Raw genomic sequence first — 24,667 nt, 5'->3', positions numbered from 1 at the left:
CATTTCTTGCATTGTCTTAAATGTTAACATTTACCAAAAAACCCCCCAAAAAACAATAACCCCTAAAGCAGCGTGAAACCCAGCACGTCACGGCTTAATACAGCAAATGGAAGAAAACAAGGGCTAATAAGAGCAAAGAAAGAACACAGAGGTAATTACACCACGAAAAACACTCAGGGACACGGGTGCTCGCTGGCGTCTAGTTACTGTCTACAAATCCCCTGAAGCAGCAGAGGACCCACTTTTTTCTGCCGTCAGGAAGGGCTTTGCAAACGCCTTCTCCACTACGAAAATCACACACACAAATAACAGAGAAAAGAGTTCATTATTTGGCAAATACTGTTGCATACACGTGGGGGCAAATCGTGAGAGCAAAAGAAATCAGGGAAGGAAAGGGGACACCCGGCACCCTCCGAAGAAACCACAAGGAATCCATGGTAGACGTGGCATTATCGGAATGGGTTAACATGCCGGCCGCGGCTCAACCGCAAACCGTTACCTTTCTGGCACCACACTGAAACTGCAGGCGGGGAGCTAAGGCATTGAAAAGGAGGCTAGCACGCCGTTACAGAGAAGGGTTCACCTGAAACTGATCATTTTAAGAGTTAAAAGCCGTGTAACCAATGGCAGCACTCTATATACAGCTGTCACAGAGGCCATGTACTCCATATACAAAGACGTTATAAATAAGCCACCTAATCTCGACAAATCAGCCAGCCACGGCTTCTAGATGTGTAGATACGACTAATAGGTTCCTTACTCCTAAAAAAATGTTTAAAAACATACCAAGCCGGCTCCAATATTTGCCTGTTTGGCTTCTGACTTCAACGTTCATTTGTCAAGCCCTGGTTTATAGCAATGTAGTTAGATTTGAAAGGGGGAAGATCTAGTTAGTGATGAGTTCAGCGCCTTTACGGCATTCTCAGGTGTGAATTTAGCCAAGGCCGTAGCTGTACTCGGCGAGGCGATTAGGACGCGATGTAAAGCGGCCATGCAGTTTTAGTATGTGTGCCGGAGGCAATGCTCAGAGTACCAGGGATCACGCGAGGGAGTAACACGCATCATGCTTTTTTCCCATCAGAAACCGATTCCCCGCTCCCACAGTGACAAAATAAAGAAGATAAATGTAAGCGAGCGGAGTACAAACCTTCGGCGTACGGCACCACTATCAGAGCTCTGTCGACGAACACCGTGTTGGTCAGGTGCTGGGAGACGACCGCCGAGTCTGCATCTTGGAACTTTACAAAACAGACACGAGATGTTACAGGCAAAGGAGATTCACTAAAAAAAGGAAAGGAAAAAGCCAGGTGAAATCAGGGTGTGAAATTAGCATGCGATGGACCACACCGCCCTAGAGAAAGTATTTAAAGGGACAATCATGGCCGCAGCGTATGGGTCGTGGGTTCAGCGGATCAAATGATTTGATTTGCTCCGCGCTCTCGTAATCCGAGCAGGGTTTCGGGGAGAAGCGCTGCTCGGATACTCGGACAGCGGTTTCTCTATAGTAGACATCTGTTCAAGGACAGATAAGACCCCCTCGCAAATCTGGCTCAGAGACGGAAGCCACGTTCCCAGCCTCCGGGGATCTGCCCCACGCTTAGTAACCACTGAAAACAAATATTTATTAGTTTTATCATAATATATCAGGATATCAAACTATTATTTGTAATGGATTCTAATTGCAATTTTCAAAACATGTAACAAAGCAAAAACGGTCTATTTTGAACAAAGCGGAAACAAATACGTCACAAAGCGCACCATCTGGAGTCCCAAATATCAGCAGAGCTTGAATCCGGCAGAAGGCGCTGCGAGACGTGAAACTGCATCATATATCCAAAGCCCTGCAACCAACCTCACCGTGCCGAACCTCGACAGACAAGAGGCCTTTTCGCATGCGGGGTTAACGCTAGTTTACGGTATTCACTACTAAGAATTCTTTAAATAGCCGTTTACTGAACAATTAACCAAAACCCTGAAAATGTCTGACTGTCTCAATACCATGAAAACGCTGACAGCACAGAAACAAATGCTTCTGTGCAAGAAGTCACTTTTCTGTGTAATTGTTTAGCTGCGTTCAGGGTCTTTGCAGCCGCGCGGCTATAAATAATCTGATCACGTGTCGGGCAAAAAGATTCTGCAAACGTATCACCCGCGCGGCGCAGAAACCGGAGACGTCTTCACCAAGAAGCATGCAGCTCATCGAACGCGTCAACACAAAAATAAAAAGGGGTTTCTAACCACCAATTAGCCTTTATACTTAAACTTGGATCAGCAAACACAACGTGCCACTGGAACACAGGAGTGATGGGAGTGATAGAGGGCCATTTGAACACAGGAGTGATGGGAGTGATAGAGGGCCATTGGAACCCAGGAGTGATGGGAGTGATAAAGGGCCATTGGAACACAGGAGTGATGGGAGTGATAAAGGGCCATTGGAACACAGGAGTGATGGGAGTGATAAAGGGCCATTGGAACACAGGAGTGATGGGAGTGATAAAGGGCCATTGGAACACAGGAGTGATGGGAGTGATAAAGGGCCATTGGAACACAGGAGTGATGGGAGTGATAGAGGGCCATTGGAACACAGGAGTGATGGGAGTGATAGAGGGCCATTGGAACACAGGAGTGATGGGAGTGATAGAGGGCCATTGGAACACAGGAGTGATGGGAGTGATAGAGGGCCATTGGAACACAGGAGTGATGGGAGTGATAGAGGGCCATTGGAACACAGGAGTGATGGGAGTGATAAAAGGCCTCTGTACACCTATGAAGAGATTACGTTAAAAATTAGCCGTTTCCAGCTACAATAATCATTAACCCCGTCTGCGCTGGATTTCTGATCCATTTCACATTATTTTAATGGACAAAATTTGCTTTTCCGTCAATAACAGCAGACAAGATAAGGAATTTCTGCTTAAAGGGGAATAACCCTAAACTACACTTACGGCGTATTTACAAAGAAAAGAACAGCAGCCGGTAAACCCTCTCTCCTCTGCGCTTTAGGGAAATATTTAGATAAATGAGCGCATTTGGAAATACTTTTAAACCGCACCGCTGGGGAGAGGTCTTTAACCCCTTGTATGTAAATACTGATAACCTCGAGCTTCAGAAAAGGGATGATGCAACTCGTCTGAAATCTGGCCGAGAACTGAAAATGAAACCCAAGAGGCTGCCTGATATTGTGGGTCTGCGGTTCCTGGTTTAGCACCGAGTACACGGATAACGTCACGGGGGGGGGGGGGGGGCTTGGACAGGCGGGTGCGAACTGCGAGTAAAAATAAAGCCCCGGGTAGAGATATAATGAACACAAACAATCTCCTAAAACACGGACGACGGGGTAGTTATAAGAAGTGAATACTCTGAACGCCGCGGTTGTTGCTTCTTACTTGATTTCAACATTTCCTTAAGGATCAGCAGCACCGTGTATACAGCACGGAAAGGACTACTCCCGTAACATAAAAGTATTTCTCCTGCCGTGTAACACAAACGCTAAACAACGGATGTTTCATTATATAAATTATATATATATAAATATATAAAGTGCAGCTCCAGGGAAGGCCAGAAGTAACATATAAACCAGGTGGTTTATGAAACTGAACCCGGGACGAGCTCCTTCTGAAAGGGGTTTATTCGCTAAAGGGAGAGTTTGCAGGAGAATTGTGGTTTTTAACGCTCACTACATTATTTATTATGAAGAGTCAATACGGGCAGGTTTCTCCACCGTCCAGGGCCGAGCTTGGCCCTGTATAATGCATACAACAATGGGTAAGAGGATCTCACTGATTTAACCATAAATTATGAAGTCAAGAAGCAGAAACCCAACTCCCCATTTAGTGAATAAACCCCAGAGAGTGATGAAATGATGTATTATTGAGTAAAGCTGCAGGCTCCTAATCTACTTAAAGGGAACAAAGACCTGCTTGTGCCAGAACGGCTCAGAGCGGCCAGATATTAAAATCATCGGCCACTGCTTACATAGAAACACAGATTTACCCGGCCCAAGACGGCCCCCATCTAGTCGCCCGTTTCTCCTGCTGTAAAGACTCAAACCTTAATCAGTCGTTGGTCTCGTCTGAGATTCAGGAGCCGTATGTCTATCGCATGCATGTTTAATACCCCTCACTGTGTTACCCTCTACCACATATGCTGGGACGCTCCTCCATTTATCTACCACCCTCTCAGTAAAGTAAAAACTTCCTTGCATTCCATCCAACCAGATGCAATTATGAACAATTATACAAGAAACCACTACTCAAGGATTACTAAATGATCCAGCAAAGCTTTTCAACACATTCAAAACTTAAACTAGGAATTTCCTTTGAATTCATGTAGCCGGAGGGATCATTAGTAACCAAGTGCCCCCTAAAGTCCTATATGACTACTGATACCTACACAGACTTGACCCTTTGAGTGCCAGACACAAAGGGATAAAGTTAATGCCCCTTGAATGCAAAATATGCCCCCTCAACATCTATAAAGTAGTTTAATGTAGAATTTATATAGTTTTTTTGCAGTGACATTTTATATAAATATGTGTCCATGTGTGTGTGTGTGTGTATATATATATATATATATATATATATATATATATATATATATATATATATATATACACACACATACTATACAGATATATATACACACACACATATACATATATATATAAGAACATTAAACTCCCAGCCTAGAGAAGTGAACAGGACTCTACAAACCAACAAACTTGATTTTTTTTTGCCCTCATTCCCTAAAGCACCCCATCACACCAGATAAAAACTATTTTAATATCTAAGCGCCAAGCCCCCCAACAGCCATAACAACCTCCCTGCACCCCCACAATCCATACCCACCTTTATGCACCCCCACAGCAAGTACCCCCTCTGCCCCAGATTATACCCCAAACCACCCCAATAAGCTACCGTCTATGCCTCCCTTCATGGCCGTGCTCTCCCTTTGTCTGCAACTCCCTCACAGACCATAAAATTACCTCAGCGCCCCCGCAAGATATAACCCCTCTTACTGCCCCCCCCCAGGCCCTACCCCACATTGTCTGCAATCCCCCACAAACCATGATTCTTTCAGCACCCCCACAAGATGTACCCCAACCTTCAGGTCGCACACCTACGGCCCACTCCTCACAGAACCCAATCCCCTCACTCACTCGGGCGGGAAGAGTCGCAGCTCCTCGATCTTCCCCAGGAAACCGAACAGCGTCCGCATCTGCTCGGAGGTGGCGCTCGGGGACACGTTCGTCACCTGGATCACGTCTGTGGAACTCATGATCGCGCGCCCTGCTCTGACATTAAACACGGAGACAAAAGAGCAACAGGATTAGTAAGAGCGACACAGCGAGTCACACGCACGACGACCCCGGCGCCATGCACCGAACAACGACTGGGCCGCACGCTCCCACAATGCACTGCATGAGCATGCGCACTGCACCACAGCACGGCCAGCCGTCAGGGGGCAGTGTGACACTCGCTGATACTCACAGACAGACGATGCTATTCCCCGGCCAGCCGCCAGAGGGCACTCACTGATTAAAGGGAAAGGACAGAGTGCCCGCCTCAGTAATAAAGTAAGAAGTAGAACAACTTTAAAAGCTCTGCGTAGAGCAGAATACAGACGGTGAAAAAAGCGTTAAACCTCAAAAACAAAATAAAATGTATTTGCTGATACATATTATGTCAACCTTTCAACCATGCAACCTTCATCAACCTCGACAATGTGTGGGGGAGCAGGATATAATTAGTATGATTATGATTTAGATAGCGCCATCAGATTCCGCAGCGCTGAACAAAGGGTAGACAGGACATAACAATTAGTATATAACATAACAAGATGACAGACAGAAACAACAGGCGAGGAGGGCCCTGCTCCCAGGAGCTTACAATCTAGAGACCAGGAGAATGAATTCTAGAGGAAGCTGATGGAGGGATTTAAGAAGCGGAGCATCGGACGGACAGACAGACAGACAGCCGAGCCAGTGCCCCGGGTAGATTATGGCAGAGGGATATGACAAGGGTTTGTGGAACATGTTGGGCAGACGTGGGCGACATCCCCTTAGCTGCCGGTTCCCGTGCGTTTCTGTATCAGTAGGACCCCCAGCGGGATTTTATGGAAATTGTGGCGGCAGAAACACTAAAGTATAAAATAATTCACCCATACAGCAGGGTTACATGCAGCCATATGTGAGTCATGTGTCCCATCACTGGGTATTTGTGTAACTGAGGGGAGGCATTTAGAAGAAGAAGAATGGGGTTTATTTATCCAATTTAGTTTATAAAGCCTATTCCTGCTGTTTCTATACACATTATCGGGGCTTTTAGGGCCGTAGAACCCTGCGATCCCCTCATACCCAGCAAACATTCTGACCTCCTAGAAAGGAGGGGCATCAGAGGGGGCATAGAGGGACTGGTCACACTGAACAGGGACCTTTAGGGTGTATGTACATGCCACAATGCGCAGACCCTGCCTGCAACTAACTGGCTGGGAAGGAATAGCCGCCATGTTAGGCGCCCTGAGCGGTACGTCAGCCGTGAGGAGACACATGAGGAAGGCGGGCGCCATATTGGTACTCCCAAAGAATAACGGCTGCTCTGTGGCGCCATCTTGTGTTGGCTTGAGCTCGGTGCCGCGCTCGGCCGGATTGTCAGGTTGTGAACCTCTCAGGGGCCTGTCCGGTGTCCGCCAGCGCCATGTCTCGGCTCAGGCGGGGTGGCAGAGCCCCGGACCCCATGGCCGGTTTTCGGGACGGGAAAGAGCAGGAGCCGGCGGTGCCCCAGGGGGTGATCAAGGCGGCGCGGAAAAGCGGCCAATTAAACCTGTCCGGGAGAGGCCTGACTGACGGTAAGCCGCGGCCTGCCACTCCTAGCACCTTCAGCCACTTCTTTAGTGCTAAAGCTGGAAGGGGGGGAGGACACGGCAAAGAGCTGCTGTCACTTCCATTACTCCCAGCCAGCACATAGGACCCGGCGCTAAGTAACGAAAGCCTGCCCCGCCAGCACCTGAGGTGATACTGACCATGCAATGAGGGGTTAATTTACAGGAAGCTGCAGCAAAATAAACCTCTGGCAGAGGCTAATGGGAGTAATAGATCAGGGGCGACAAGCGCTGCCTCCTAGGCTTGTTTTTTTCCCCCATGTATTCGGTAATATAAAGGAAAAAACGTGTAATTTTACTGATAATATACAATAATAATAAGCATTCTATGGATTGTAAACTCTTTGGGACAGAAACGATTGGGCCGCTGTATTATTTAGAATTAGGGGCAGCATTTTTTGTATCTACCCCATCTACCACAACAACTCCCATCACTCTCATGCCACATCCAGAATCACGGGCTAGACTAAGGGGCTCCCGGGGGGGCTAATTGGCTCAGTGATTTAATAGCTTTTTTTTTTTTTTTACCGTATTTGCCGTTTAATATCTGCCGCGCTTCATGTTTTTTTTTTTTTAAATATATAACCCGCGAACCCATAAAGGGCCGTACCGAGCGGATGTCTTGCGTTTAATCCCGCCGGCGTAATTACCCTCTCTCTGTGATCGTCACGTTTAGTTCCGGTAAGCGTTTGGCGGATAAACCTGGACACGCCGGAAGAAGCGCATCAGAACGTGGCGTTTGGCGGCGCGGACCGCTGGTGGGAGCAGACGGATCTGTCCAAGCTGATTCTGGCTTCCAACAAACTCCAGTCTCTTTCGGAAGATATCCGGCTTCTCCCGGCCCTCGTGGTGTTGGATGTAAGTCGGGTGTATATAGCAATAATGTGGCTTATTAGCCAGAATGGGAGCGCTACTGAGCATGTGCAGGAAGTGTACCTATGTATGCTTCCTGTTTTCAGTAGGAGCAGCCGTGGGGAGGAGTCAAATCAGACAGAAGATCTCCCAACAACCAGAGAACACCTGCACCTATTTGCATGCAGTAAAATGCGCAAAATGGGCTCCAGGATGCATTGTGCATGAAAACAGGGGCTGGGGTAGATTATAGACATCCAGGGTAGGAGGAAGGTGGCAGCAAAAGGCAATCAGATCTAGATCTGCCGTCCCTCTTTCCAGATACACGATAACCAGGTGAAGTCTCTCCCCCGGGCCATCGGCAACCTGAGCGGCCTGCAGAAACTCAATGTCAGGTACGAGCGACAATTCTACGTCTTACATTCTGAGATTTCCAGGTACCGGACCCTGTGAAGCCCCCCGCCAACCAGAAATCTGACGTATTGGGTATCTCCTAAGATATTGGGGTTCCCGTCACACTATACGGCCATTTATCGCTTAGCCCCCACTACGCCTACCCCAATCTCACCGAGTCTATCTAATCCCGACATGGCTGTATCGCTTGCCGTGGAGCTGGATCAGCGGGGCTGCGCTGCCCTTTGACCCACCGAGACTCTCCTGCGATTTAATGATGCCCCGGCGTGGTAGGTTGCGGCGTTTAACCCCGAGGCCTGGTCAGGACCTGCCGATAGACCCTAAACAGCATATACATTCAGATTCCAGGGTGCTGCAGAGATCACCAACATGTATATACAATAAAGCCGCAGATCTCCCCCCATATGCTCCCTAATGCTCTTCGAGCCTCGGCAACACTCCTTTCCTGTTGGGCAAGTTGGCAGAGGATCATGGGGGTTGTAGTTCCAGTGGGAGGTCTGCTCCTTGGCCACTTGTTGCAAATATTTAACGATAGACGCTTTTGGTGTTTTTGATGCTTTTTTTGCGTCTTTATGCCATTTATATTTTACCCGCCTCTCTGTTACGTCTCTTTCCGTCTCGCTGTCTCTTTCGTGTCGGTAAACGCTGCGCTCTCTTTTTTATTACTTTGAACAGTCACAATAAGATTAAAGAGCTCCCGGCAGAGCTGGCCAATTTACAGAGTTTGAAGAGCCTTCTAATCCAACACAACCAGCTGGAGGAGATACCGGACGCGCTGGGCCGGCTCGGCTCCTTGGACCAGTTAGTGAGTCGGATCTTATTCTGATCGTTTCGCGTGAAAGAGTTTTCATAGAATAACGGATTTAAAGGGACGCTCCGGCCTTCATGCTTGCGATAGCTGTGCGGCCCCTTTACATCTTTTGGGTGTTCGCTTGCAAATGCATATAGGGGGGATTCGGATTGGGCCCCTTTCATCATTCATTCAGCTATTTTCCATACACAAGATGCTCCATGCGTGAGATATACTTTTATCCGGTATTTTTCTTCTATTAACTGACTTTACATTTTATTAAATCGTAAAAATAAACTATTAACGTCTATTTTTGAAAGCATTTTTTTTCACTGGCATAGAAAGTTTGCTCAGTACTGTATATGAATATGTATATATGTATATATAGTGTGTGTGTGTGTGTGTATATATTTATAAGATATATTTATATAATTTTATATATTTATATAATATATATATATATCTTTAACGCACCAGTTAATTTTTTTTCATTAGTATTATTGTTACTCATAGGATGTGTCCAACAATCAGCTTAAAACCATCTCAAGCTGCATCGGCGGACTCTCGTGTCTCGTCCGTCTAAATCTGTCCCATAACAGGATAAAGACGTTACCGGCAGAAATTGGTCAGCTGAAAAGTAAGAATTTGTATATTTCACCTTTTTTTGATGTTGCTTCTTCCTGGGGAAACATTCAAATTGATGTCTAAATGAATGAGAAGGAAGCTGCTCTGTTTTAGATTCTTATGAGATCTCATAATATCCGCCGTGTTTATTAACATTATTTAGGAAATGTACTGTGAGGGTAGTGGATGTACGGAGTAGCCTTCCAGCAGAAGTGGCAGAGGTTAATGGGTAAAGGAGCTAAAGAATACATGGGATAGGCATACAGCTGTGGTAGATAAGATAAGATAAGGCCAGGGACCAAGGAAAGTATTCAGAGACCGGGCAGACTTATCTGCCAACACATTCTATGTTTCTGGGTTTATGTATGCCAGTTCTGTGTTCGGCTGGAAGGATGGACGCGCATGGCCGGCACGCTCTGTCACACCGCGCTGATCGACGTGTTTCTTGCGTACGGTGAACACGCGCCCGGCAGTCGTGCTGGGAGCTGACGGCATTGAGATCGCGGGTAAATGTTATATGATGGGTCGTGATGTTTTTTTTAGATGTGAAGCAGCTGGACTGTACCTCCAACCTGCTGGAGAGCGTCCCCTCCTCGCTGGGCGGCATGAACTCGCTGGAGCAGCTCTATCTCAGGCAGAACAAGCTGACGGATCTGCCAGAACTTTCCTGCAAACTGCTGAAGGTGATGGCGTTTAGCTGTGTGGATAGAGCTGTGCGGCTCATTCCGGGGATACACGACGGCCGTAGTCCTAAAGAAATAGGGTTAACCAGGGGTCAGGGGGTGCATGTCCATACCGCTTCTGTTTCCAGGCTTGGTGGGGTCTACTAGACAATAACCCCGACTCCTTATCATACTGCATGTGGGGAACAATAGAATGGCTCAGTCTTAATCACCCAGTCAGACTCTCTGACTAATGAAAGTCTATGGAGGAACAGCCTTCATTAGCATTGCCATAAAGCATCAGCTCAGTGTGGTGTTTGAGCCGGCAAAGTCACCCAAAATATCACATGACTGACAGCAACGGCGGCTCCAGGTCTGCAGATAAAGGGAGTTTATTGGAACGAAATGAAATAAAATCAGGTTTACTGTACATTACTGTATACAGCGCTGGGGGTTATATTACTGTATACAGCGCTGGGGGTTATATTACTGTATACAGCGCTGGGGGGTTATATTACTGTATACAGCGCTGGGGGTTATATTACTGTATACAGCGCTGGGGGGTTATATTACTGTATACAGTGCTGGGGGGTTATATTACTGTATACAGCGCTGGGGGGTTATATTACTGTATACAGCGCCAGGGGGTTATATTACTGTATACAGCACCGGGGGGTTATATTACTGTATACAGCACTGGGGGGTTATATTACTGTATACAGCGCTGGGGGTTATATTACTGTATACAGTGCTGGGGGTTATATTACTGTATACAGCGCTGGGGGGTTATATTACTGTATACAGCGCTGGGGGGTTATATTACTGTATACAGCGCTGGGGGGTTATATTACTGTATACAGCGCTGGGGGTTATATTACTGTATACAGCGCTGGGGGTTATATTACTGTATACAGCGCTGGGGGGTTATATTACTGTATACAGCGCTGGGGGTTATATTACTGTATACAGCGCTGGGGGGTTATATTACTGTATACAGTGCTGGGGGGTTATATTACTGTATACAGCGCTGGGGGGTTATATTACTGTATACAGCGCCAGGGGGTTATATTACTGTATACAGCACCGGGGGGTTATATTACTGTATACAGCACTGGGGGGTTATATTACTGTATACAGCGCTGGGGGTTATATTACTGTATACAGTGCTGGGGGTTATATTACTGTATACAGCGCTGGGGGGTTATATTACTGTATACAGCGCTGGGGGGTTATATTACTGTATACAGCGCTGGGGGGTTATATTACTGTATACAGCGCTGGGGGTTATATTACTGTATACAGCGCTGGGGGGTTATATTACTGTATACAGCACTGGGGGTTATATTACTGTATACAGCGCTGGGGGGGGTTATATTACTGTATACAGCGCTGGGGGGTTATATTACTGTATACAGCGCTGGGGGGTTATATTACTGTATACAGTGCTGGGGGGTTATATTACTGTATACAGCGCCGGGGGGTTATATTACTGTATACAGCACCGGGGGGTTATATTACTGTATACAGCACTGGGGGGTTATATTACTGTATACAGCGCTGGGGGGTTATATTACTGTATACAGCACTGGGGGTTATATTACTGTATACAGCGCTGGGGGTTATATTACTGTATACAGCGCTGGGGGGTTATATTACTGTATACAGCGCTGGGGGTTATATTACTGTATACAGCGCTGGGGGGTTATATTATTGTATACAGTGCTGGGGGGGTATATTACTGTATACAGCGCCGGGGGGGTATATTACTGTATACAGCGCCGGGGGGTTATATTACTGTATACAGTGTGGGGGTTATATTATTGTATACAGCACTGGGGGGTTATATTACTGTATACAGCGCTGGGGGTTATATTACTGTATACAGCGTTGGGGGTTATATTACGGTATACAGCACTGGGGGTTATATTACTGTATACAGCGCTGGGGGTTATGTTGAAGGAGGAACCCATTCTTCTATTCTTTTACTGAGCTTTAACCCTTTCTGTAAAAACCGAAAAGAAAACCAAAACACCCCCTTATTTTTCGTTCTGTAGGAGCTTCACGTGGGTAATAACCAGATAAATACTCTGGGTCCCCAACATCTGAAGCATTTGTGCTCCATCAGTGTGCTGGAGCTCCGGGACAACAAGCTGACGTCGTTACCGGAGGAGATCACCCTGCTGCAAGGTCTGGAGCGCCTCGATTTAACCAACAACGATTTGGGGGGGTAGGTGACTCTTTACTGCCGCAGACCCTGCATGTGTACCTCAAGAACATAAACCGGGTCGGTGATCATCGATGGCACCTACTCTTTAGAAGAAATTCTAAGCAAAAAGGCAAAAAATATGTATTAGTAGTATAGTTTTTTTTTTTTTTTTATACACTAGCACTCAATTATTTTTTGCATGTGTGAGGGTTCATCAAACACGGAAAAGCGGAATCACGCGGTGAAAATGTCCCAGAAAAGGATGCTAATTGTTGCACTTAAAAAGCCTTGCTAAGGAGAGGGTTAAAGATGATGGTCCCGTGTTAACAACAAGCTGGTCCAGACTGTTCCTCTACTGGTCGGCGGTGGTAGACAAGTTACTTGTGCGGCCGGCTGGATACATTTAATCGCTGCCTATTATTGTAATTGGAAGTCGGTGGGATTTTAGTTTTATACCAAATCTGAAGGAATCCATATCGTTTTTTTATGCCGGGTCACAAATGCTCAACAAAAGTGTCATTTTTCTTCTTCTTAACGTCAAATGGTAAATTCTACAGATCTAATTCCTCATTTGGCTTTCCAGCCTCCCCAATGCACTCGGAAACCTTCCGAACTTGAAGTCCTTGCAGTTGGACGGTAATCCCCTGAGGGGGCTTCGCAGAGATCTCCTGAGTGTAAGTACAGATGGAGTTTATCATATGATGTCTCAGCTACTGATGTGATGAGGGATGGCGTCTTCTGATGGTTATAATGTCCCCGGGGTCATGTCATTGAAGGAAGTCTTACTTTACTGAAAGGGTGGTAGATAAGTGGAACAGCCTCCCAGCAGGATTGGGAGAGGGTAATACAGTGAGGCAGTTTAAACATGCATGGGATAGGCATACGGCTCCTGAATGGTTCCTGTATCCAGAGATGACAATAGTTAGTGATTCGATGAGCCGCTTACACAAGCTGAGAAATACTTGGGGCTGCTTTAGCATCATGGGAGTTGTAATACCGCTCAAGTTGGCGCAGTACTGTTCTTTTTTTTTTTTTTATTATAGATTTTTTTTAATTATTAATAATCTCACATTGTCATGTTTGATGTCCTTTTTTTAAAGAAAGGCACTCAGGAGCTCCTCAAGTATTTAAGAAGTCGGATCCAAGCGCCAGGTGAGTCTGCAGCTATTTATCGTGCGGCTTTGGATTCTGGGCACGGATTTATTGCTACGGGGCAAATTCACTATTCACGCGTATTTTAAATATTAGAATAAAATTTATTTTCTTTATTCCTTCATGGTTTTACCAGTGACCCCTTTACTGCAGCCTCCTGACACTGGGGTGATTCTCATGGGGAAGGGGTTGTCTCCAGGATAGTTTTTTTCCTATCTTAGAGAAAACATTACTTTTTTTTTTTTTTATATAATACATTAAAATGGTTTATTTTATAGAATAATGAATGAAATAAGTGACAGTCCTTTATTGATCGTCGGTAAACGCAGTCTTATGATGCATTGCTGCACTTTTATATGTAGAGGTGAAGACCGGGCACGACGCGGCCCCCGTCGTTACGGCTATGACTCTGCCGAGTGACGCCCTCGTCAGCATGCATTCCGTCACCACACTCAAGACCTTGGAATACTGGTACGTTTCCAACGTGTGGCTGTAAAAGTCGGATAGTCCTCATCAGCATTACTAGAAGCCACATTCTCAAAATGCCCCCCCCCTGCAGTGCTGTATATAGTAATGCCCCCCCAAGTGTTTTATATAGTAATGCCCCCCCAGTGCCATATATAGTAGTGCATCCCCCCAGTGTTGTATATAGTAATAGCCCCCAGTCCTGTATACAGAATGTCAGTTGGCATTAACAAAAACCTGCTTTTACCTCATTTTACACCAAGAAACTCCCTTTAACTGCAGACGAGGAGGCCGCCATTGATATGTCATGTGATATGTTGGCTCATTTATGGCGATGCTAATGAAGTCCGCTCCTCTATAGACTTTCATTAGTTAGAGGGTCCGCCTGAGTGCTCCCCACATGCAGTATTATAAGGAGTCTCGGGGTGTTTAGTAGATTGGGGAACAGAGCGAGAATCATACAAACGGCTGATATGCAGCTGTCTGAAAACTTTATATTATGGGGCAAAAACTACAACTGGGGTAAAAAATAAAACAATATTTTGTAAAACATATTTTTAGTCGGAAACTAGGAATAAAAAAAAAATGGTGAGTTCCTCTTTAATTAGTGTGTGCGGGGGGTGTAAGTATCTTTTGTAACTCACAGGGTGATTCTGTCATTAAGTGAATCTTGGCGAACTTGACAGAATTCAGATATTTTATGTTCTATTATCCATTTTCTTCCTTTTTCCAGCGACAAGCAAGCGCCTGTCATACCAGAGGCCGTCTTTAATGCTGTCGGTACAAATCCCATCACAGCCGTAAATTTCAGCAAGAACCTTTTAACTGAAGTACCGGCCAGGTGAGCGCAACCTGCTTCGCTTAATTTACTTTCTTCTTCATATTGAAAATGAGCCTTTTTATTAAAAAAGGAAATTATCCCAGAAAAAAATATAGATTCTACTAAACAACCTTTTTCAAATGCCTTCTGCCACCATTTATCGTCTAACGGAAGACCCTAGATTATTATATAATTTTATGTTATTCTAGCTAGACAAAATATTAATTGCACACCTTTAATTAAATAAACTTTAGAAGATTTGGGTTAATTGCATAAGAAAAGCTTTTTTTCTATTTAAGTGCCCTGTCAAGTGCTCGCAGTAAAAATTAGCACTACTACCTAATATACATTGGTCCTCTATGGATGTTTTTTCATGATGTACCCGGTATGTCATCAGTCACGATGTCAAATAATTATTTCTGGGAAGGGTTTTTGGCAATCAGCTGGACTAACGATGTTTCTAATGCAGCATTTAGTTATAAAAGGGTTAAATTAAGCAGAGCAGGTGGAATCACTCATAAATCTAGCTAAGTACAGAAGGCAGTTACATCTCTATATATAAATATCCAAAGATCTCACCGTTTTCCTGGAACATAATTGCTACAGATGGAACTCGTTTCTACGTGATGGAATATTTGTAATAACACTAATTTGGATATTTCTCTGTTCTGTTTCCATAGCAACGGAACAAGTAAAAATGTACCTTTTTTGTAATACACGGAACATTTAGTCTTCCAAGCGTTCTTTTAGAAGAAAGCTAAATTATAGGCCGTATTAAGTGCTGCTCTTTTCTTATTGTATCTCTAGGAATGTTTTTTTGGAGCCCACAAATGACATTATTACAATTTCACCCTTTTCGGTGTCGTCTTTTCTTCATCTTTTTTTTTTTTTCTGTGCGTTTTTAACATCGACAGCCACGGTAATCATATAGTCCGTGGTCCGTGGCTGATTTTCCAGCCCAGGGCTCTGGGGCCAGTTGATGCCCCCCTCAATTTTTTATCAATATTGATCTATTTCTCAATGCTTTCCCCAACCTCCAAGCTGCGTTCCCTCTCTGCTCTTCATGCTCTGTTAAACCTCCCAAGCTGTTCAACACAGAGATCGGGATATTTTAGAGGAACGAGAGTTATTTTCATGCGTAATGAGACTCATTTACCCCCATGCTGCATCTGTTAGTATTTAAACCCATCTATAACATCTACCACCTCTGTATAGTGGAATCCATACTCGGGGGGCATTTAAAGACACGTGACTTTATTGTCCTAATAGCGACTGTCCTGGGTGAACCAGGCCCCAGTCCTGCCCCTTATGGGGATACTTGGGGCCACGTTACAGAATACCAAAGGGTAGAAGAAAGTGTGAGCCGTGTGCTGGGGAAATAAGTATTCAAACCACATATATGTGTGTGTGTGTATACATATATGTTAATATATACCATATTTGAAAAGCTGCTGTCCCCCGGGAGGTAATGAAACCGAGAACGATTTGCAGAGAGATCAGTAAAAAGCATGGCTGATACTTTATATCCCAGCTGCTTCCGACAACGTATTAAGCACTAGGTCAGGGAGAACGTGGCTGGGGACGCGTTCTTGGTTGGGGGTCTCGGAGAGGATGATGACCTTCGGGTGGGAGAGTTACATGGAAGGAAGAATTAGTGGTTATAATTTTGTATTTTCTTTCTAAACGCTTCCTCTCAGGATTGTTGAATGGAAAGACGCGCTGTGTGACGTTAACCTCGGCTTCAACCGGATCCCCGAAGTCTCCCTGAGCCTCTGCATGCTTCTCAAACTGACGCACCTGGATATGCGGTGAGTATCTGCCGCTGGGGGGTGTCGGGGAACCCTATGAGAGCCGGCGGTCGCGTACGGGTTAAAACAGTGATGGTAATTGTCAGGTGTGATGGGAATTGCCTGTAATTCCTTCTTCCTGTAGCCCCGCGCATGAGTTCGCGAGCTGACATGGATTACCCCCTTTTTGGGGTTGCTCAGGGTGAGTTCCACATCCCAACATGGTTATTACATTATCGTTTCGCTGCCACGTGAAGCCAGATGGTCAGAGCATACTGGTGGCAGAATCCAGTACAGTCTGGTGAACATTTGCCTCCCAGGCGTCATCTTCAGATGCTGGAGAAATACTGAAGCATCCGCAGAATACATAATTCTCCGGTCATCTGCAGGGAGCCGGCCAACCGAGGCTCAGGACAAGCTGCGCATATCTGATACGGAGACTGCCGAGTCCCCCTTGTGCTGCCTACTGTTGACTCTTTCATTTCCAAGGAAGTCGCGATACGTACGTGGAGTCCCCCGTCGTCGTGTTAACGGCGTGAAGGAGTGATATTTCTGCAGCAGAGCGTTGCACCCTTTTTTACCGCAAAATTCCATATTTTTTTGTACGTTTTTCCAGATATGAAGAACGTGAATCTCGGAACGGCATTAGAAATGGAATTTGTTTCCCCCCAGTGAGCTGATTCCTTTAGTTAGTGATGTCATATCAATCCCGGTCTTTCTTGTTTGTTTCAGAAATAACGTTCTGATGTCACTTCCTGCGGAGATGGAGGCGCTGACCCGTCTGCAGTCAGTTATACTTTCTTTCAACAGGTGTGTTCACAAAAAAATTATAACAACAATAATGTATGTGGCTGCGTCTGAAGTATTATTTCATGGAATTCTGACTTTTTCTGTAATACAGGCAGCAATTATGTTATTCAGTATTTTCAGGTTTTTAAATTTTATTACAATTTGAATCATTAAAGTCTTGTTCCTATAAAGTGCCATATGAATTATCACACTTAACACAGAGGCAAGAATACAATGTTTTACCATAGAAATTTGTGCTGCTATAAATGTATATTAATAAAACTTTTCTTTCTTTAGGTTTAAAACATTTCCTGATGTTCTTTATCGAATCCCATCGTTGGAAAGTATTCTCATCAGCAGCAATCAGATCGGCTCGATAGATCCTCTTCAGTTACAGAAGATGAGCAAGCTTTCCACCCTGGATCTCCAAAATAATGACCTTCTGCAGATCTCGCCGGCCCTGGGGAACTGCGAGAGTCTAAGGTAGTCATGGTTACATAAAATAAAATGAACTATACATATGTAATGAGTATAGAAAATAACACTGGCGATGTTTTAGCGGTCGATAATTGTATCGAGCAGAGTGCTAACGTTCCAGAACTCCTTGTGGCTGCTCGTGTGGCCCATTGGACCCAAATTTATTTTCTCCAAACTATATAAGGGTGTCTATGATCATATTTCTAGAAATCATAAAGTAACGCGGTCTGGTTTGTCCGCAGAGCTCTGCATCTGGAGGGTAACCCTTTCCGCAATCCACGGGCGGCAATTTTAGCTAAAGGAACGGCAGCTGTACTGGAATATCTACGCAGTCGCATCCCCACCTGATCAACTGGAGGGAAAGGAAAACCAATGGAATTAGGCTTCTGGTGTGAAACACTTCAGTCAGGTGCTCCTCGGGGGCGGGGTTTGTCGATGATAATGGAGTACAGGAAGCCAAAGGGTTAGTGTGTCTATTCCAGTTCGCCTGTGCAACATGTCAGCAGCGGCCATTACAGTTTGTAAACATGATCCCGCAGGGCCCGGTTACGTGCGAACCATTTAAAAAAATTAAGTAAATATTTTAGCTTGTCCAAAGTTCCCAAAATCACCCATTTTTTTTTTTCTTTTTCGGTGACCCCACAAGCTGTTTATATTTAGGATGATAATCATTCCTGTTTTATCTGTGAGTCCTGATTCCTGCTACGGCTTTGGAGAGGAATCATTTGCTTACGTAGTTTTTTGTTATTTAGTAATGTTTGTGAAATATCAAATGCCAAGAATTATGCTAAAATGTGTTAATTTTTGAGTTTCCGAGAGCACTTACACAAACTCGATGACGTTATGCCTGCAATGCCTTGAAAGAAACAACAAATAAATATTTATCAATAGCTATTTTTGCTGATTGTGAATTAACCTTACTTTTTCTGATATTTCCTTTTTATGCTCATTTTATACCATTCCTATTATTTTGGGCGGTTTTAAATACTCCAAAATACGAATGACTTTCTTAGAGACGTATCTGAAAGAGAAAAAAGGGGGGACACTAGGTTTTGCCCTATTTAAGTAAGCAAGGAACATGGCTATGCGGCTCAAGAGACCCCAGAGGCAGCCCTGTCCAAATACCTGCATTTATATTCATTTCTATAGCTTTGTATATTGGTTTTCACTTAACAATCACCCGCCAATGTGTCTAGATTCCACATCTTTTCAGCACTTACTGTAGAAAACCATTTTCTATCATTTTCTTAGCTTGTTCTCATCTTACCTGTGAAAGATGGGGTCTCTTAGAAATGACCTTTTGTGGGTTTTTTTTAATATTTATATCAAAATAAAGCAAATTTTGTCCATTAAAATAACATAAAATGGATCAGAAATCCAGTGCGGACGGGGTTAATGTTGTAAATGATTTTTGTAGCTGGAAACGGCTAATTTTTAATCGAATCTCTTCATAGGCATACAGAGACCCTTTATTACTCCCATCACTCCTGTGTTCCAATGGCCCTTAATCACTCCCATCACTCCTGTGTTCCAACGGCCCTTAATCACTCCCATCACTCCTGTGTTCCAATGGCCCTTTATCACTCCCATCACTCCTGTGTTCCAATGGCCCTTTATCACTCCCATCACTCCTGTGCTCTAATGGCCCTTTATCACTCCCATCACTCCTGTGCTCCAATGGCCCTTTATCACTCCCATCACTCCTGTGCTCCAATGGCCCTTTATCACTCCCATCACTCCTGTGCTCCAATGGCCCTTTATCACTCCCTTCACTCTTGTGCTCCAATGGCCCTTTATCACTCCCATCACTCCTGTGTTCCAATGGCCCTTTATCACTCCCATCACTTGGCTCTAAAACGCTTTATCACTGCTCCACATCAACACCATTTGCCTTGGCGAATATTATTGAGAAATTACAAAAAAAGCAGTGTGTACAATAATGTGACAATTTATTTTTTGTACAATATTTTTTTTCCTTTTGTATACGTTATTTAAAACACTGGAATACTGAAAAAATTTGGTACGTCAAAGCCGAAAAATGGCTCTGCTATACCCTGCACAGCATTGAGTTTCGTCCCTGTATGTATTCTTCGTATATACAGAAAGCATTTGCAAAATGTTTCTAAATACATCATACATCTTACCGACCGCGAGGTTCAATACAGAAAATGAAACTGGAAGGATACACTTTTTTTTATGTGCAAAATAACGTAACAAGAAAATTGATCTCACTGAATCAATAAGTGTAAAATATAACGAGGAATACTAGTTTTTTTTCTTAAATACATGGCTGTGTTTATCACATGCGCAGATTTCGCTCTCTGTTTAAAGGTGAGGTCCCAAAGGGAAAAAATATTTCTCTCCCCAAGCATAACCCCCCCAGCGCTGTATACAGTAATATAACCCCAGCGCTGTATACAGTAATATAACCCCCCAGCGCTGTATACAGTAATATAACCCCCAGCGCTGTATAGAGTAATATAACCCCCAGCACTGTATACAGTAATATAACCCCCTCCAGCGCTGTATACAGTAATATAACCCCCAGCGCTGTATACAGTAATATAACCCCCAGCGCTGTATACAGTAATATAACCCCCTTCAGCGCTGTATACAGTAATATAACCCCCTTCAGCGCTGTATACAGTAATATAACCTCCAGCGCTGTATACAGTAATATACCCCCCAGCGCTGTATACAGTAATATAACCCCCAGCGCTGTATACAGTAATATAAGCCCCAGCGCTGTATACAGTAATATAACCCCCAGCGCTGTATACAGTAATATAACCCCCAGCGCTGTATACAGTAATATAACCCCCAGCGCTGTATACAGTAATATAACCCCCAGCCCTGTATACAGTAATATAACCCCCCAGCGCTGTATACAGTAATATAACCCCCACCAGCGCTGTATACAGTAATATAACCCCCACCAGCGCTGTATACAGTAATATAACCCCCCAGCGCTGTATACAGTAATATAACCCCCTCCAGCACTGTATACAGTAATATAACCCCCTCCAGCGCTGTATATAGTAATATAACCCCCCAGCGCTGTATACAGTAATATAACCCCCAGCGCTGTATACAGTAATATAACCCCCAGCGCTGTATACAGTAATATAACCCCCAGCGCTGTATACAGTAATATAACCCCCAGCGCTGTATACAGTAATATAACCCCCAGCGCTGTATACAGTAATATAACCCCCAGCGCTGTATACAGTAATATAACTCCCAACGCTGTGTACAGGAATTTACAACAACCTGGTTTTATCTAATTTTGTTCCAATAAACTCCCTTTATCTGCAGACCTGGAGCCGCCGTTGCTGTCAGTCATGTGATATTTTGGGTGATTTTCCCGGCTCAAACACCACACTGAGCTGACGCTTTATGGCAATGCTAATGAAGTCCCTTCCTCCATAGACTTTCATTAGTCAGCGAGTCCAACTGAGTGATTAAGACTGAGGCATTATATTGTTTCCCACAGGCAGTATGATAAGGAGTCGGGGTGGTTGGTTTCAACTCCAAAATTTACACAAAAAGTGCATGTAAGATAAAACAGTCATTTATTTAAGAAGGCGCTAAAAACAGTTCACGTTCCTCTTTAATTACCTTCTGCACATACAGTAAAGCAGCTTTTGAGTTCAGTAATTTTTTTTTATACTTCAAAAACATATAATACATTCACAATTTGTTGTAATAAACTGATAAATATTTAGTGCCTCAGCTTCATTTACATCCATCATATAAAGTACAGCTTTTTTTTATTTTATTTTTATTTAAATATAGCATCGCTTAAAACACTTACAAAATAACAAATCTTTATAAGTTATTTAAGCTCAAAAACCACAATTTTCTTTAAAAGAAATAAAAAAAATGAAATCAAGACACCCACCTGCCAAAAGTGTTAAAATGTTTCTGTACATAATTTTTTTTTTCCTGTTAACCCTCCGGCACTCCAAAGGTTAATCTATATATAATTATATATTTATATAAAAGTTTGGCTAAATGCTAGTAAAGCTAACGCTGTGATCGGAATCTGCTCTTGAGTAGAAAAAAAAAAAAATTAGAAATTTTATGCACAATTTTTTTGGGGGGGAGGAAAAAAATTACTATGGCTACCACTGGACCACCAGACTACTGCTCTAAATGCCTCGGACTCTCTAATAATAATAATAATAATAATATCAAACAAATTATAACAATAAAATAATAGACTGGAAGCCGGATGTCGCATCACAAAAAATATATAACAGGCCAAGTTCATTCTCCCCGTTTACTGCCTGCTGCTTGTTGCCCCGGACGGTCACCATCATCAAAGGCGCCCCCTGGAGGTAAGGATTATCATGAGCCCAAGAGGGGGCTCTTCCTTACCCTCCCCTCTAATGGATCTAATGATCAATACTCCCGGGCAGATCCCGTATTGCCACCGCCATACGCACGATGAGGTGCTGACTGTAGTGTTTGTCACGGGGGGCTGGGGCAAATATCTGCTATGGGGTTTTGGTTTTGCCCCCTCAGGCTGCCTTATCCCAGCACTGGGGTAAAATGAAATTCACCATCGAGCTCCCTGACCGTACCGGGCTGATGGCTCTAGCTACAGCTCCCCCAAAAAGGCTGGCTGAGGATTGTGGGATTGACAGGCTGGCTGGGTGTCATGGGAGTTAAAGTCCATCAAGGCTGGAGTGTCCAAATCTGACCATCGCTGTCATAGACGTGCGGGTTCTCTGGTTTTGACAAGTAGCAAACAAGCAGCTCTCCAGCCGTTTGGAACGACAACTCCTATAAGGCCCAGCCAGTACATTTTACTGTACGGGTAAACACAAAAAAAGTGGATGCTGGGGCGGAAACACAAACTCTACTTTTTTTCTTGTAACAACGAGCTTAGAAAACGTTTTGGGAGAAACGGCAAAAATGAATATTTCATTAAATTGCCAGGAACTTTTTTTTTTTTTTTTTGCTTTTAAGCCTAAAAACTATTATATTTTAAAACAATGTTTATTACCAGGAAAGACGTTTTTGAAAGCCGTGCGCCGCGGTTTATGGAAATGTTTTCCGAGCGACCTTTCCATCAATTTTTTAATTTCAGGAACTTAACGAAAAAAAAGGTTAATTATAATAAACTGTCAGCCAAAGTAATTTACGGCCAATTAACTACAAAAATATCATCCTGAATCATCCTAAATCATTCGCAGCTAATGAGTCTGCTGGGCGGATATTTCATGGAGCCGTCTGACGAGAGCTTTGGGGGTTCATCACACGACAGAAAGGGCTTGTGTGCGAGTTTCAGGGGGTCTAAAGACATTTATTTTAACTCTTTCCTGCCGCTGACCAATTTCCTCAAGCGTCATGTAGCTCACGTTTGTACTAAGAAGCCTTGAGGGTCCCAGTAACTCCCATCACTTAAGCCAGCTGTAGAGACACTTTGTATCTTGTAAGATTGTAGGGTTTTGCCCCCCCCCCCCCCCCGCAAATATACTTGAGCTATACTCTCCGCCAGCCAGCTCCAGCTCTAGCGTTCCCGGGGGTCTAACGACTGAATGCCTGCGTCTAAAGCATCCCTACGGATTTTAGTAGGAGCTTTTCCTTGCCAAGCATCCCACACAGGCTGCGCCGCACTCTATTCCCGGAGCTGCAGCTTCTCCTAAAGGTCAGTGACTTTTTCCCTACAGGTTAAAAAAGGAATATAAAAGTGCTTCCAAAGTACTTAAATATTCCTTCTTGGCTGGTGAGGCTGCATGGGCCGTTAAAACATTCTTTTTTTAACCAAATTCCATGTATAAGGAGCACCAACACAACCTCCGTATGGAACAAATTCTTCTCGGACGTTCCGGATACAAAGATAAAGCAGCTTTAGGAATCCAAACCCAGACAGCTTCTTCCGCTTGGCGCCTGCGGGGGCCAAGCCGTCCGGGACCTCGTTACATTTTAATCGGAACCAGAACCGACGGATACAATGTGTAACGATCCCAAAAGCCCACCGCCTGTTCCTCCAACATCTCTGAACCATACAGGGGGATCTTAAATACTCAACATATTGTTTTTTCCCCCTATTTTCCCTCCTGAAAAAAATGGAAATTTAAAAGAATGCAAGCAGTCTTGGACTGTGTTTCAACTAACGCAAGGTAACCATGGAAATGAATCACTTTTATTCAAAATCATCCACATAAGCGCTTGAAAGCAGATATAAATAATCTAATTATGTATAAAGCCCCAAAAAATGAAACAGACTACACGCCGTCAAAAAAGCTAACAGTCCTCAAAGCTCCGTCTCCGCCACGACATAAACTTTATGCAGAGATCTTCTAAACGGCTCGCCCGTGCGCGGCTGCGGCATTTAAATAACAAAATGGAGATAAGGGAGAGACACGATTAGCTTCCCCGTCAGCTTCGGCCCTCGTCACGGCGGGATGGGGGGTCCAGGTGGCCTAATTGCCCATCACAACGCCTATTAAGGGTAAATACTGCAGCTGCTGCAGAAGCTCTTTAGAACTATCCCAGAAACAGTCTAATTCTTAAAAAAACGTCCATTGGACTTCTTTTGGCTCCAATAAAGTACGAAGCTCTTGGAAAGCGCCGTTTAGGAAATCCAGCCCCAGGTGCTGGTTATATTCAGGACTACACGGCGTACAGAGAATGGGCCCCCGGGGGCCACTGAGTCAGGGCTCACTTTTGTTGTATATGTAATATAACCTGAGGGAGTATTGTTGGCCCTGTCGGATTGGCTGGGACACAGGCCGCAAA

The 24,667-nt window shown here is 44.3% G+C and overlaps 1 protein-coding gene across 3 annotated transcripts; it reads left to right on the top strand.

The window, feature by feature from the left end:
• Positions 1–1,378: 1,378 nt before the first annotated feature.
• Positions 1,379–18,265, top strand: LOC149276063 (leucine-rich repeat-containing protein 40-like). 3 transcript variants are annotated; one of them, XM_089503946.1, is made up of 16 exons: positions 1,379–1,389; positions 6,710–6,846; positions 7,556–7,737; positions 8,053–8,126; positions 8,821–8,950; positions 9,449–9,572; positions 10,103–10,242; positions 12,276–12,448; positions 13,011–13,101; positions 13,528–13,579; positions 13,942–14,050; positions 14,778–14,885; positions 16,562–16,672; positions 17,384–17,461; positions 17,738–17,923; positions 18,160–18,265. In XM_089503946.1, the coding sequence occupies exons 1-16, from the start codon at positions 1,379–1,381 to the stop codon at positions 18,263–18,265; spliced, it is 1,812 nt and encodes a 603-aa protein (XP_089360072.1). The 3 variants fall into 3 exon arrangements, with proteins under 3 accessions (XP_089360072.1, XP_089360071.1, XP_089360073.1); XM_089503945.1 differs by lacking the exon at positions 1,379–1,389 and having other exon boundaries at positions 6,696–6,846; XM_089503947.1 differs by lacking the exon at positions 1,379–1,389 and having other exon boundaries at positions 6,696–6,846; positions 13,528–13,593; positions 13,962–14,050.
• The last annotated feature ends 6,402 nt before the right edge of the window (positions 18,266–24,667 follow it).

This window comes from Sceloporus occidentalis, unplaced genomic scaffold (assembly GCF_023333645.1).
Source record: "Sceloporus occidentalis isolate IW3139 unplaced genomic scaffold, rSceOcc1.0.p SCAF_249, whole genome shotgun sequence".
NCBI lineage: Eukaryota > Metazoa > Chordata > Lepidosauria > Squamata > Phrynosomatidae > Sceloporus > Sceloporus occidentalis.
Note: the sequence above shows the minus strand (reverse complement) of the source record. Positions and strands in the feature narration are given on the sequence as shown.

Bases quoted from the DNA above. Each gene is read 5' to 3' on its own strand.
- LOC149276063 (XM_089503945.1), top strand. From the start codon at position 6,696: ATGTCTCGGCTCAGGCGGGGTGGCAGAGCCCCGGACCCCATGGCCGGT. The intron at 9,573-10,102 runs GTAAGAATTTGT...TGTTTTTTTTAG, and splicing joins AGAAATTGGTCAGCTGAAAA to ATGTGAAGCAGCTGGACTGT. The intron at 16,673-17,383 runs GTGAGTATCTGC...TGTTTGTTTCAG, and splicing joins CTGACGCACCTGGATATGCG to AAATAACGTTCTGATGTCAC.